Source organism: Dermacentor andersoni, chromosome 6 (genome assembly GCF_023375885.2).
Source record: "Dermacentor andersoni chromosome 6, qqDerAnde1_hic_scaffold, whole genome shotgun sequence".
Classification (NCBI taxonomy): domain Eukaryota; kingdom Metazoa; phylum Arthropoda; class Arachnida; order Ixodida; family Ixodidae; genus Dermacentor; species Dermacentor andersoni.
In genome coordinates, this window is record NC_092819.1 from 100,870,873 (window position 1) to 100,885,919 (window position 15,047).

At 45.0% G+C, this 15,047-nt stretch overlaps 1 protein-coding gene across 1 annotated transcript in view; it reads right to left on the reverse strand.

Annotated features, from left to right (window-relative positions):
• The window catches only part of LOC126522639 (uncharacterized), a 62,677-nt gene extending 50,076 nt beyond the window's left edge, over positions 1-12,601 (reverse strand). Inside the window, exons 1-4 of the mRNA XM_055066515.2 lie at positions 12,422-12,601; positions 10,429-10,555; positions 5,420-5,523; positions 976-1,183 (exon numbers count right to left, since the gene is read on the reverse strand). Of these exons, the coding sequence (XP_054922490.1) occupies positions 976-1,183; positions 5,420-5,523; positions 10,429-10,521 (405 nt within the window). The 5' untranslated portion in view covers positions 10,522-10,555; positions 12,422-12,601. The remainder of the gene's footprint in view (positions 1-975; positions 1,184-5,419; positions 5,524-10,428; positions 10,556-12,421) is intronic.
• Between the last annotated feature and the right edge of the window lie 2,446 nt (positions 12,602-15,047).

The following is a 15,047-nucleotide window of genomic DNA, read 5'->3' on the forward strand; positions in this document are numbered from 1 at the left end:
GCCGGGAAGCGTGAGAAGCAGTCAGGGATATTTCTGTGCTATTGCGTTCCACTCATAAAAGCGAAGCGTAAGCGAACTCCAAATTTGTACAGCGAAGCTCGAGATGGCTAGCCGATTCGTCCATCTGTCGGTCGCCTGTACGCCGAAAACTCCTCCTGCGCAGTGCCACGCGCGAAAAAGAAAAGAGAGAAAGAGAGGCGTGCGATGAGCCAACACCACCTAGATAGCACAAGGCTTGTTTACTCCGATCCATGACGTCACGCTACCTGACCGGAAATTTGCATTGACGAGGCTGGCGTAATGAAAGCGGTGACGTCAAAATCACTGTTGCCTACTCAGGAGCATTCTCATCAGATTCTATGGCAGTCAGGCCAGGTAACATGACGTCATGGATCGGAGTGAAAAGGCCTTGTGCTATCTAGCTGGTGTTGGATAAGCTGCGCCAGTAGTGACTTCATTGCCCACCATCGCAGCCGAGCGCGCGCGCAGCAGTTTCTCTCTGGCCCGAAAAGTGGTAGACCACGCGTCATACGTACACCTGAGGAGCAGGCAGCTTTCGATCAGCAACGCCGAGAACAGAACCGGGAACGAGCTCGTCTACGCCGTGCCTATGCTGCAGCCCGGGCACAAGAACAGGCTCGTGCAGCCGAGCGCAAGCAGCAACTGCGGGCCGAGGATCCGCCAGCCTACAAAGCCGTGGTTTAATGAAATGTCGGGATTAACCCAGTGATAAACACCAGGGCCGTACGTGACAGCATCACTGGTCAACAATCTGTACGGAGAGCTTGGGCGTTGATTTTTTTTTCATCGAACTGCATCATCGTAATCGAGTAGCTAGGCGATGTTCATGCGTTCTATGTTATAATACTACACGTGTATGTGACTCGGTCGTAGGGAGCAGACTTCTTGTAGCGAAAATTCCCCGTCGCATGCTATAGTCTCGACCCCGCGTTGTCTGCCAAACACTATACTTACCCTAAATAAGGAGCTCCCCTCGTACCGAATGGCCAGAGTGTAGTAGTCCCCATTCTGAACGGGCTGCACCCCCATCGGAGCACTGAAGTTGCCGGTAGTGTCGTGGCCGCTGGTGGCTACTTCGCCTTTCGTGTTTACCCATATTCTGATAAACCAACTAGATGAGTCTGCGCTCTCCCATGTTATTTTAAGTTCCGTCTCGTGCGACCTGAAATCGCACCAGAAATAAATTTGGTGTTTGTCAAATGTCGATCATGGAAACAAAGAGACATCGTACCCCATTTGATAGACAACAGGCAAGCTAGATAAACGTTTGTTCATATACACGACCGAAAAGTGGGGCTCCATATATCAAGGAAAAGATAAGATAAAATGAGAAAGCAACAGCCATCATCGTAGCTCAATTGCAGCAATGCGCCCATAACGCGGAGCGTGTGCGTTCGGTTACCACTGACCGCCCACTATTATTGCTTAATAGCTTCTAATGCTTACATTAAAAGAACAAATCATTCGCCCCGTGCTTTCCTCGGCTTCATTATCTGTTGACTTAATATAATTATGACTCGCCAAAAAAAAAAGAAAAAAGGAAACGGGCCCCTCGTTTTCCTTTTCGTCCAAAGATATGGTTGTGCGTCGCGCGATTCGATGTAAAGCAAGGTTTCACACATTTGCGTCGCGAAATGCGAACGTATTTATTACGCGAAAAGAGTCGCAGATCTGAAGCCATTTATCACCAAACGAGCTTGGTGGCACGCTTCTGTCACCGGGAGCCACAGCCCACTGCTCGCTGCTCGCGACCACAACATGGCACACCGCATACTAGTAGTCAAACGTGTCCAAATAATGCGTTAGTTAACATAACCTTGCGACAGCAAGACTTAGTTGTAATGTACTCATGAAGTAGTTATTCCGCAGAAGGCATCGCAGATCAAAAACTGCGCCGATAAACGCGCAGAGTCTGACAGGGTGTTTCACGTAACTTGTCACAAGGATTTTAAGTAAAAGTGGTTAGCCGCAGCTGAATGAAACAAACTGCATATGTTTGCCATCATGTGGCGCTCCTTAGAGTATATTTTATATTCCGTTTAATTGGTTAATTAACTCAGATGAATTATGCAAATTTCTTAATGTTCACTTTAGGGCCACGTGCGTTTCGTTGTATTGTAGAGGGTGTTCACAAACGACCGATCCAATTTTTTTGTGGCAACCTACATGCTGCGGGGCGATTTTCTTGGGCCTTTAAAGAGAGCCCGCGAAGTGTGGAATAGAGTCACGTGACTGCGCTCGCGCGCAGCGCTCTCAATCGCGGTTCGTGGGAGAGAACCCTACGCGTGCATCGTGGCGAAGTGAGCGGTGTGACTCTGGACATCGGCTTCACAGTGCGTCGGCATCTTTGGCGGTGACGCACGAAAAGGAAGCGTCGTCGTCCCTGATAAGCGATGGACTCGACGCACGGCTGAGAGCGCTGCAATACGATAGCTCACGAGCTCAGTCACGTGGTTTTATTTCGTATTTCGCGTATCTTGCCACAAAAGTAATTGGGTCGGTCGTTTCTGAACCCCCACTACAACACATCGAAACGCACTTGGCCCTAGAGTGAATATTAAAAAATTACATAATTCGGTTGTCGGTCCCCTGCTGGTTTTTCATGCGCAGGCGGGCGAGCTGTCGGGCTTCTTAGGCGCGCTGAAGATGAGCGGCACTCATCTTAGTTAATCACCTAATTAAGCGGAATATAAAAGATACTCTAAGGAGCACCACATGATTACGCAATTACTTGCGTAGCTTTGACGTTGCCTGCTAAATACAAAACGAAGTATGCAGTGAAAAATAACTTACACACAAGTGAATAACGGTGTTAATTATTTTACAGGATATAGTGATGTTACAATGTAGGGCCATACAGAAAGCGACACTAATTCTGTGAGTTGCCGTTTCAGTGACAAATTGTGAATCAATCTCAATAAATGTGAAGTAATAGGATTGCGTCATTTTATCCCCCAAGGAGCCGTAGACTCTATGGAAAGAAGGACAATATTGCAGGATGGTAGGTTTGTGCATTCGCTAGCCAGTCAGTCAATGCCAGTCTTCGTAATTACACGGTAACTAAATTTCTATTCAGCACATCCTGCTTCACGTCACGCAGTCTTTTTTCTCTTTTCGTCGTTTTTTTTGGAATATGATTTGATTCACCAATCCGAACCATACGTACAAGTTAACATTGGCTGCATGAATTAGGCGGAAGGAAAAGCTATTCTTCCCCCGTTTCCAAACGAAATAAGGCACTTCGAAACGTCTCGTCAAACATGCATGATACTTAGGGGATTACATGTCCCAGCTAACGTTAGCCAAACTGTGCAAAAAAATATGAAGGCGATTTCCCGCAATGTGGGAATCAACGTAATGCCAAGTATTTTGCTCGTAGCTGACTACCATACCGTTTAGGATTACGCACGATTACGAGCTACCTCGTTGGACCGACGTATTTATGTAAGACGAACAGTTATGTGTTTGACGCAAGCGTGCGCGTACTAAGAGGGGCAAGACAACGGTGACGATGTTCCTGTAACGCCGAGGCCGTAATTTCTACTCTGGCCGCCCGACGCGAGCTTATACGAGAAAGGCCGAGTGTGGGCTTCTACATAGTATGCTGGACTAGCGTGGGTGAGAGAAAAGCGGATTGTGACGTCATCAGCGACGACGTGTTATACAATCGTAAGTACCTATGACTATATGTCATACCTTTGCACACCGGCGATGAGACGCTAAAGCATGGTTGGCCTGGGCCCATCATAAAGGCTGTAGACGTCACGCATACAGTTTCTATCTAGCGCTATAGCTGCTACGAGGTAAGTGCTGGAGAATCTGGGCCGATCCTGGAGACAGACGCTGCCGTCTAACCCGGTCAGTCAAAGCGCGAGCTGTCGCGAGGATCTAGCTACCTACCGCATAGTGTCTGGAACGAGGCAAAGAAATAATGAAAAAAATCTGGTGCAATATACGAGTATGAGGCATATAGTGTTTGATCATCAGTCCTCTCCCACCACTTTGATCATTTTTGTGCTGATTATCCGGTTAATTAGGGAGGATATACAGGACAAGTATCTCACTTTCTTTTTAAATTCAAGGCGTCACATTCTATGGTAAATATTCACTGACGATTGCGATACTCCCTAATGAAAAATTTCAGCGCAGCTGTATACGTGTTTTCATTTCGCGATATATTGAGGCAAAGCATTCGAGATATACATGTAGCAGAGTCGGCAGTCATCGAAAATCTTATATGCGGGTCAAGCGCGACGGCTTTTATAGATGACTCGTCCAAGGTTCCAGCGTGATCTCTCGTGCCGCCTGGCTTCCAGAAAGTACTACGCAATTCGCGTCGCGCATACGATCAGGTTACAAAACAATCGCAAACCATCACGTTTGAAACACGCGCGAAGGAGACTAAACCAATCAAACCAAACAAGCGCGAGCGAGAGCCGACGCGAGGAGACGAAAATACGAAACGAGCGGTCCGGCTGAGACCAGATACGAGTGCGGATCGAGCGGTCGGGCGTGTCCGCATGACACCAGTTTTCCGCGCGCACTCACTGGAGGGGCTGCTCTCGTTGGTGTGCGCCGTTCGCGGCTCGCGTCTTTCATCTGCCGCTCTGCGTTCACTCTTCTACCTTTCGCTGCGCTCGTTCGCTCGGTTACGCCGCCGACGCTCGCCGCAGGAACGGTTGCCCAAGAGCTGCGCTCTCAAACTGTTAGTGCGCCCAGAACAACCCCATTAGGTCATTTGCATCACCGCTATTGGCTTGAGTAACTACAATTTCTTTTTCCGCAATTAACTAGCAGCAACATGAAAAGTGTTGTGCGATCGTGCGCCTGCGTCCCGCGAAACCAGCGGTCTCATCAGTGATTTCAATGGACAGACTACGCCCAGTGCCCGACTTGGCAACCTTCTGGAAGGGGCAAGCTCTCCGTGTTGGCTTCCGCTGATGGCAAGCTGCGTGTCCCGAGTGGTGATCGACCGACCGAGTTGCTGATTCAGGTAATGAGCGGAGATAGCACGCACGGTTACACACTTGCGCCCATCGCCGTTGTTTGTGCAGCATTTGATTGAGCGATTCACTAAAGCTTCGCTTCTCACAGATTCCAACGTGTGCGCTGAAGCCGAATGCTCCTTTTTCTCTATATTGAAGGCTTGCAGAGTTCACTAACTAATCTTGACTAGCTTGACACTGAAGGCAATTCGAAAGAAAAAAGGAGGGAAGGCTTTGCATTGTGCTTGATAGTGTAACCGACAACATGCCTTTAGTCGTGTCCTCGATCTTGGCGCTCGCCATTGATAAACATATTCAGATTCTGGCACCTTCGGGCGAGTCGGCTCTGAGGTTATAGCCCAGCCCTCGAGACGTGCGCGGGCAGAAGAAGAGTATTCAAAACGTCTACTCACAGTGCATGGGCGCAGAAAAACACCCTGAACGTCCATCCATCGTACAAGGGCTCCCTTAGCGTTCCGGTTAAGTATTCCGACGGTGTGGGGAGCTTCCGGCCATACTAGAGGGAGAGAGCGAATGAGAAATAACGCATGTGTGCACTGATATACAGGGCGTTCCAGCCGTTTATAGCCAAGGTTTAAAAAAAAAAAAGGAAACCTCCTATATACTGCGCTGCATCTTATTCTGTGAGCTCCTGAAATAGAGCGATATAGCTTTTTGAAAACAATTACTCCTTTGTTCGCCTATATTTTTTTTCTTTCTCGGGGGCGGGGGGGGGGGGGGGGCGAGGGTCATGTGTAGATGGAACAAATGATGAAAGAGGGGAAAAAGAACTTATCGCATAGCTTCGAAATGCGACATGAAAAACACGATACGCTATATATATATATATATACGACGTATATATATATATATATGAACGAGAAGAAAAGGGGTTTAACCGAGGGGCCCGATTGTTATTAGTCATATCATAAGAAGCCAACAAACACTGAGACCAAGGACCGCATAGGAGAAATTACTTGTGCTTAATAAATGAAACAAAGAAACGATCAATTATTGAAAATGAAAGTGGAGGAAAAAACAACTTACCGCAGGTGGGAACCGAACCCACAACCTTCCCATTTCGCGTGCGAAGCTCTACCAATTGAGCTACCGCGGCGCCGTTTGTTGTATTTTTCTCTCTCTCTCTCTCTCTCTCTATATATATATATATATATATATATATATATATATATATATATATATATATACACAGTTGAAGAAACGAAGGTGCACACTTACGAAAATTGCATCTTTAATGTTTTTAACGTTTCGGCCGTGGAACGGCCGGAAAGTTAAAAACACTAAAGATGCAACTTTCGTAAGTGTGCACCTTCGTTTCTTCAACTACTTATGCACCGGACCTACAGAACTTTTCATTGAAATATATATATATATATATATATATATATATATATATATATATATCCAAGGCCTCGGTACGCTGAGGACCAGGACGATATACACGCGAGCGCTTTTCGGGTGTCTTGTCCTTCCCATTAGTCTCTCCACTCATGACCATGAGTGAAGCTGGCTAACACTCCCGAGATAAAATCTTGTACATGTACACAAATACTTAAGCAAGTGAGCCTGATAACACCGTAGGCGCAGCTCCATCGGTATAGCATTGCACGCATAATGCTAAAGTTTTTGAGTTCGACTTCCACCAGCGGCAAGTTGTTTTATTACGACAGTTTTTATACGGACCCTACAAGCGCATTTTTGTTGCAGTTGTCACCGTCGTGCAGTCCGACACCAATTTCGAAATATTCCTTCCCAATGCCTGCTATGAAACGCATTGGCTGGACATTTCTTGAACTTAAATTATTAAAATGGCGTTTCGTAAAAATCCACGTGGAACAACAGCGAATTGTTATTATTGTTATTATTTGATTTGAAAACATATACACACTTGACAGGAAAGGGAAAGCGAGAAGCAGGCTGATATGTAAATTTCAATACGCGGCGTGAAGTATTTAGTTAAAAAAAAAGGCAGAACCGAAAATTTATGTACATAGTGATATAAACATCCCAGAGGATAATGACGTTCTTTTCTCAAGCGGACTGCGCACAAATTTTTAACGATACTTTTGTATCAGTTTTTGCTGACGAACACATCGCCTCATGCCATAGCCCTAATTCTTTTTTCACTAATATACGTTTGCCATAAATAACCATCAGTGAATCTGTAATTTTTTTGCTCCTCAAGAAACTAAGAATTTCTTATGCTTAGGATCACATTGGCCCCAACAATAAGATATTAGGTGCATATCTTCTAATGCTTGTCCACTGTTCCGTGCTCTTTTTTCCACAATCATTAGCAACTGGTTACGGTCCTAATGACTGGAATATAGCTAAAATTATTCCTACATTAAAATCCGGCGGTCGGTGTTCACCCCTCAACTATCCTCCCATTTCGTTAACCACTACAGTCTAAACGTTTAGAGCATATTGACACGTGCACTTGTTTATACTTTTTCCTTGCACCGCATAACAACCTAAAGTTATCCCTCACTGCAAGGCGCACAAGCATGAACTTGGACTCACTCGAATGTTATCGTTGATTCTATCTGTTGTCTATGCTCTTGCCGAACTTCGTGTAATCAAATTGTATGCGCGACGCGAATAGTGTTTACTTTCCGGAAGGTATGCGAGCGCCATTGTGAAACCTTCGACGAGTTAAGTATAAAAAGCAGACACGCTTGACCCGCAGATATGATTTTGGACGATCGACAACTTTCCCTGCCACTAACATTGTGCTAAGTGTTGTTTTTCTTGGAAGAGGTTCGCCCAATAAATAGTCAAATTGGTAACGCAGTTCTTACACTGCATCTTTCTTCCTCGTCACTACAACGTCGCAATTTCACAGATTGTCAGGTCCTTAACTGCATCGAACATAACAGTATATGTTTAAGTACCGGCGCGGTTTTCGAAGAGAATATTCTTGTGACAGGCAACTCGCCGTCTTCATCCGTGCCATTCATTCCTCTATTGCTGCTGGGTTTCAAGTGAACGTCATTTTTTTTTAACTACAGGAAGGTCCTCGACCGTCTTCCGGACTACCGACTTCTGTCAGAAATTGGAAGGGCTTACCATTCACCCTAATGTACTAGCATGAATGAAAAATTCACGCAGAAACTCCTCTGCGAGTCGTCTAAGTATGCTTGATCGTTGTGCCAATTGCTCAGCTCCGCGCAGCCCGGTACGTGTCATCATCAACGTTATGAAACATGATCAGGCCAGTACAAACGACAGCGCTGTGGCGCCAGGTGCGCTGATGATGTTCCGATCATTATAAGCCGTTGTCGCTCTTTAGGGTCTTATCCATCCGCGCCGAACCATTGACCAAACGTACTTGGGCGGCGACTTCGTATGGCACCGCCGGATGGGCCGCACCTTGAAAGCGATCTGCGATGCCGACAAAGAGGGACTGCTGATAGCTTCGTGTGCTATGTTCTCGCCGCTTACGTAGCGTTGAAGAGAGACATGCGGACCCGTATCTTGAAAGCGATCTGCGAAAGTGCCAGAGTGAGGCGTGTGGTGACAGCTCCGTGGGCGCTGTGTTCTCGGCACTTCGTTGGCGTCTAAGCGAGAGGCTGCACGAAGGTGAATCCGCTCGCTGCTGTGGGCGCTATCTCGAAAGCGGTCGTCTTACGGGACGGGCGGAGGGACGGTTTTCTCGTTGGGTAAGCATAGAAATGCTTACACATTTGAGAGTTCCTGTCATCTAGCCTGCAAATCACCTCTGTTAATGACTCTTAACTCATCATTCAGACACGTCAGTTCTGGTGTCCCTCAGAGCAGCGTGATCATGCCATTAATATTTCTAATCTATTAACGAACTTCCATCGTCACTGTCATCCAGAATTAGACTATTCGCTGATGATTGCGCTATATAGCGTAACGTACCCTGCGATATTGGCCAGCAATTGTTACATTGGGGCCTCGACGTGATAAATGACTGGTCCTCAGCCTGGCTAAGGCTACTTGCAACCATGACTAAAACATAGACTATGTAATTTACTAACCGTGTTTGTCGTGTACCATCGTTTTACCATTGAACTGGCATCAACTTACAAGTGCGTAGAACTTCATTTACAATTTGACTTCTCATGGGAGTAGCAACAGTAATACAAACCCTTGCTTCCGATAATTGTTCTCTCGGCCGTCTTAAACGTGACATTAGACAGACGACTAGTCACCTGCGTAATCTTGCTTACATGACCTTAATTCAACCTAAAGCTTAATATACATCTGCCATTTGAGATTCACATAAACCCCACATTATTAACCGCCTCTAAGTCCTCAGAACTGTGCTGTTCGCTTCATATACCTTAGAATACTCACGTTTCACTAGTGTAAGAGTTTTAACGCATCACGCACAATTGCCAGATCATTCGCATCACCGTAAACTTGTCACTTTTCCATAACTTTATCATCACACATCTCTTCATGACGATTTCATCTAGCAACTAGCTGTTATATTTCCCCGCCCGGACCATGCTAACAAAGTAAAACATATACTATTCCACCCAAGAGATTACGCAGAATATTTCATACCGCGCGCAATAAAAGGCTGGAATCTGTTGCTATTACACATCGGAACCAAAACAAACATCCCCCAGCGAATTCCAAGACCTCCATTCATGATGACGTCTAGGCAAACACCCTTTTTTAGTTATGTTGTTTTCTATTGCTACAGTGTCATTTTGCATAACTATATTGCTTCTCTTTATGTGTAGTTTTGTTTTTTTCGTGCTTATTCCCTGTACTGTACTATTATTTTTGTGTTCAGGCTTTTTCCATAGTTTGTACTTTTATAGACTATGTTCTTTGTTTACTCTTGTTAATACGTTTGATATTCGCCTGGGCTAATATGTTTGTTTGTTTGCATGTATATATACATATATGATGGTTATATTACGTTGTATCCATTATAATACTTTTTTTCTTATTTATTTCCTTGTTTTCATGAATTTTGTGTGTCTGCACTGTTGAACTGTCAATGAATATTTTAATTGGAGTCATATTTACAGAACTGTTCATTTCTTGTTGTATTTGTCCCTCCTATTTAACCAGAGAGCCTTTAGGGGTGACATGTAAATTAGTGAATTAATTGATATATAAAATGGAAAATTTGTTATTTAGTCATTATGCATTTCAATTTACTCTGCAAGCAATGTCCGCCTTCTCGAACAATCCAGCTCAAGAATAAGAAATGCAGTGTCTGCCACAGCCTATGTTCTTTTTTTGTATTTATATTATATACGGGGGTTGTAGTGTTCTACTCAGACGAGCCTAAAGAAATTGAGGGCAGGAAAAGACACAGAGGCGCTTATGGGTTATTTAAGATCTGTGGGAACATGTAAGTTGATCTAGTATCATCAAACTTGGATGTTATTGAACCAGGTGAAGCGATACTTACAGGGTAGTAGAGGTGGTATCCATTGTTTTGCAACAGTTTTAGCCGGTATCTCAACATGCTCTCCGGCATCCCTTGGTGCGGATCAAAGGTCATTGTGGGGTTTCAGTGAGCTGCAATTATTTATCCGCTAAAGAAGAAAAGAACAATAAAGGCATATCAGGGTCTTGATGTCGTAGAATCAAAAAAAAAAAAAGACGCCTGCATTTCGCGTTTAGACGTTATAACCTGCGATTACAATTGTCATTGTGTCCCTGCAAGGTGAAGTAACATTATTTAATTATTTAACTATTAATTAAAAATAATTAATTAATTAAACAATAGTTTTTCATATATAGCATACCGTATTTGTACACATGTAAGACCTATGTTTCTATATTTTTTTTTTTGTCTTCTCGCACAGCTCACCAGCCCAGACAGCCACTCAAACTCTTCCACTCGAACTCTTCAAACGCTCAAGGCGAGACACTTGAGCGCCAGACTTTAGATAGGCTTCACCTGGCTTAGTGCATGCAAAAGTGTGATCAAGACTCATGCCTTCCCTCTCTCTCTCTCTTTCTTTATTTCGCTCCACTGTCCCCCTCCCCACGTGTAGCGGATAGCAAACTGGATAACGGCTAGTTAAGGTCGCCGCCTTTCCTTCTCTCTCTCTCTCTATCTATCTATCTATCTATCTATCTATCTATCTATCTATCTATCTATCTATCTCTCTCTCTCTCGCTCTCTCCCTTCATAAAATCCGCGTGGTTTCCCATAGTATTGTCCTTTGCATAAAATGGTAAATGCATTGCATTTTCTGCTTATGCCATGTATACTCAAACCTTGCGGTGGCGTTGGCAGTGCTTCGCACGTCTCAGATTTCGTTCCAAGTGTATATGCCTCACAAACTTACCGGCTGCAATTCGCAAACTGTAGTATGTGCCGTAAAATAATAGGTCCGAAGCTAAATTAGTGAAATTTTGTAATTAGTGGGCCGTTCATTTCGACTAATACAAATATTTTCCACCTATTCGAGCAGTCCAGTTAAATGAATTAATTGTGCCATCTGCCACAGACAATCTTTCTTAAATTTGTATAGTCGAAAAAGTAGATATACACCTGGCATAGCATGCAGTAAGCCGTATAAGACCGGTTGTGTTGAAAAGGAATCAACATCAACCTGTTGTGGCACTTTCCAGGAAGGGGGCTGCTCGTGAGAGGTTACTAGGAACCACCAAACTACGATCGCATCAAACAAATAGTTATAGGCATCAGCCGATGAACTACAAATTCGCCAAGCCGCTACTGCCATTTCTACATGAAGAGGGTGACTCCACGCTTTTATTAAATACGCAGCTATGCCGCAGGGCAAAACTGTTCAAGAAAGAAAAAGAAGGCAAGGTGTCGAACACCGCGGTAAGACGTCCCACGTACAAGTTCCCATCCCAGAATTACTAAGTGTGCGGTCTTTGGATTTCGTGAAATGTTCGGTTGCGAAAGCGGGAAATGGCTCATCGAGCGAAAAAGCCGGCGTACGGCGTCTGTAGCAGCGAAACGGCACTTAAATTCCCATTGGCTGCGACGCCGCGGCACGAGCGCGCCTCGACGGAGCATAGTGGGCGAAAGGGCACACCTAAAGCGCCTGCTGCCGCGGTATTGCGTGAGAGGAGATGGCATTGCCACGACGCCACGCCATCCTCGCTCTCGCTCTCGGAAAGCCTTTGTTATCCGCGCGTTTCTTGTCCGTGCAAGCTCTCGCCTGCGTTCTAACTGCGCCTCGGTAAGGCCAAATCAAAACGCACCAAGCGTCTCAACGCTCTCGCTTGCCCACGAGGCGTTCAGAACTTCAGGTGCCGCTCACCGCCGTTAAATTGGACATTAATGCTTTCGTATTCACAACTCCTAAGAAGTGCTTAAGTGCCCACGGATTTCATTTCTTCATCTTGACAGAAATTCAGTGGAAGCGTGAAAAATTATTTGCCTATTATTCATTGCAGAGCGCGCTTCTACGGCTTACCTCGTTCAAAGCAGTCGGTTAAACGTGTGCCTGTATCAGTCGGGAGTAGAATTGCGCCAAATGTCCAAGAACTTGCTGTGGTTGCTCGGCGACCTGAAAATAGGACTCGCAGATGTAATCTGCTTGGCCTACGCTTACCTTGTGCACCTTACGCGTCGCGATATTGTTGTATAGGACTTGGCGAACTCCAAACGTACGATTGCTGCCATAATCGGCAACTGTCAGTATGATTTTTCGCACGTCTATGGCTCTTTCAAATGCCTCCGTTAGGCACGGTGAAATAGTGGCCACCCACTATATATCGCCTCACACAAAATAGGCAGGATTCTGAGCAGTGAGAGAGTAAGGCAAATGCTATGATTTACACTTCGGAAGAGATAACTTATTATTGCTATTCATACGGGCTATAGGCTTCCGTGAAATACCGATTCCCGGGTTAAGTTCTTATTTTAGGTATATAGGAGTAAAACTATATACAGTTAAGCTTCTTTTCCAGCTATATAGTACAACAGTATACAAATACTGTCCTATAAAATGACAGTGTTTTTCTTTCTTTTTTTTCTGTCTTTTGCTCTGAAGAAGGACTAAAATTTCAGATTCTGTCATGCTTTTCATAGATCTTCTCAGGTTCTTTTACCCCAATTCCATTATATATCATTTATCCGTTAAAAGCATAATCAATCAGGAGGACGTGCGTCGAGAAAACATTTTTTAATGGAACTAAATATTAACAAGGGTAACCTACTACATGTACGTGTCTAGGATGGCCTCACCACTAAACCGTTTACTGCCTAAATAACTTTCCTCTAGAAAAATTCACTGTTACAAGTACATGGATGCCTATATAAATCCACACATGTCATGGTCAATGCACACCAAATGCATTAATGACAACGCTAACCGCGTGTAATCTGCGCCGCAATTTTTCTGGCGCTTCATCTGAGCTGAAACACCGACTCTTATACTCTAATATGTCCTAAGTTCCAGGGCAAGATAGCCTAATTACTTCCTTAAAACTTGTCCAATATAACTCAGTATAACTCAGTTCGTTTTATATCTTCAAGTTATAAGAGAATTGCGAGCATTATCTCAATGAAATCTAACCTTGACCTTCCGTTGCTATCTTTTCGACACAAGATTGTGCGTTCAGCACTGTTTCACGGTCTTTATCACCATCCTACACTGCACGCACACTTCTTTGCAGGACCACATCATCAATAATCGCAGTGTGTTTACCATTATCACAACGTTGGGACTGACCTATGTCATACAAAGCATTTTTCCTAGTCTTTTTACCTCGCTATCTGTACACGTACGTGCATAGATTGGAACCATCTTCCCTCTGTGTAGTACCCATTATTGATAACACCCTCTTTCATGAAACTTTAGCAAACATTTTTTTAACTACGAACTCTAGCATGTTTCTGTTTGTTTACTGTCATCATCACTGGCTCATGCCCCCTTGAGCAATGGCTCATACCCCCCTGCACTGGTCAGAACGGAAAGTATAAGAAAAGAACTGTCAAGTTAACGTGATCTAATATTTCACTGAGTCGTTTCCCGTCGTTCACCTCTAGCACCATCAAGGCGCGACGCCTCCAACTCCGCTGGCGTTGAACTCTTCGTGAAGTCATTCCCTTCACCTTTTTCGCCTCTCGGTATCGGCCCAACACGTGACCTCTGAGACTCGACGCATTGACCGGTAATCACGGAGGAAGGGAAAAGTTAGGAGAGAGCATGGAGGAAGGAAAAACATAGGAGGGTGTATACCACGAGGCCATTGAAGCCAAACCCGTTGGCCCAAGACGTGATCGCACATTAAAGTGCGTGGTTGGTTTCGGTGTTCCCGCTCAGGAAGCAGAGCCACAGCAGGGCAGCTGAACAAACACGCACCGAATAAAAACTACTGGCATAGCTACTGGGAGCCAACGTATCAGCAAATCTCTATTCTTGCTTCGTAATCTCGACGCAAGAGGTCACGTGTTCGGTCACCGTTGTGGCTTCACGGAGCATTCGCTTGTCAAGGCTGGCTGCGTGAGGTAATGCGAATAAAGTTTCTCCTCCTCCTCCCTCCTATATTTTAGCCTTCCTCCATGGGAGAGAGCACTGCGTCACGCAGCCAGCATCGGCAAGCGAACGTTCCACAACGCCAGTCCCTTTGCCCAGTTGTCAGCCCAACAAGTGACCTCTTGCGTAGGGATCACCGAGCAAGAGTCGATATTTGCCCACATGAAGAAACTTTTTCCTTCCTCCATGCGAATGGGTATCGAAAAAACATCAACCGGGATTACTAAAACCTACCACGCGCTCTGACAAATCATCCATGCTTTGACGTTTTCACCACGTGTTGGCACGCCACTCTTGGCTTCAATCGCGTTGCTCCCTCCTTTTTCTTTCCTCCATGCCGGGAATGTTTGGGTTTCCGGTAGTTTTTATTCGATGCGCACTTGTTCGGCTGCCCTACCGCGGCCCTGCGTGCAGAGCGGGAACACTAAAACCTATATTGTGCGTGATATGAATATCACGTGTTAGGCTGACTCGGTTGGCTTCATTTACATCGCGAAATGCTCCCGCTTGGTTTTTTTTCTTCCTCCATGGTGTCACCACTTGATTTCTTTTCGATTGT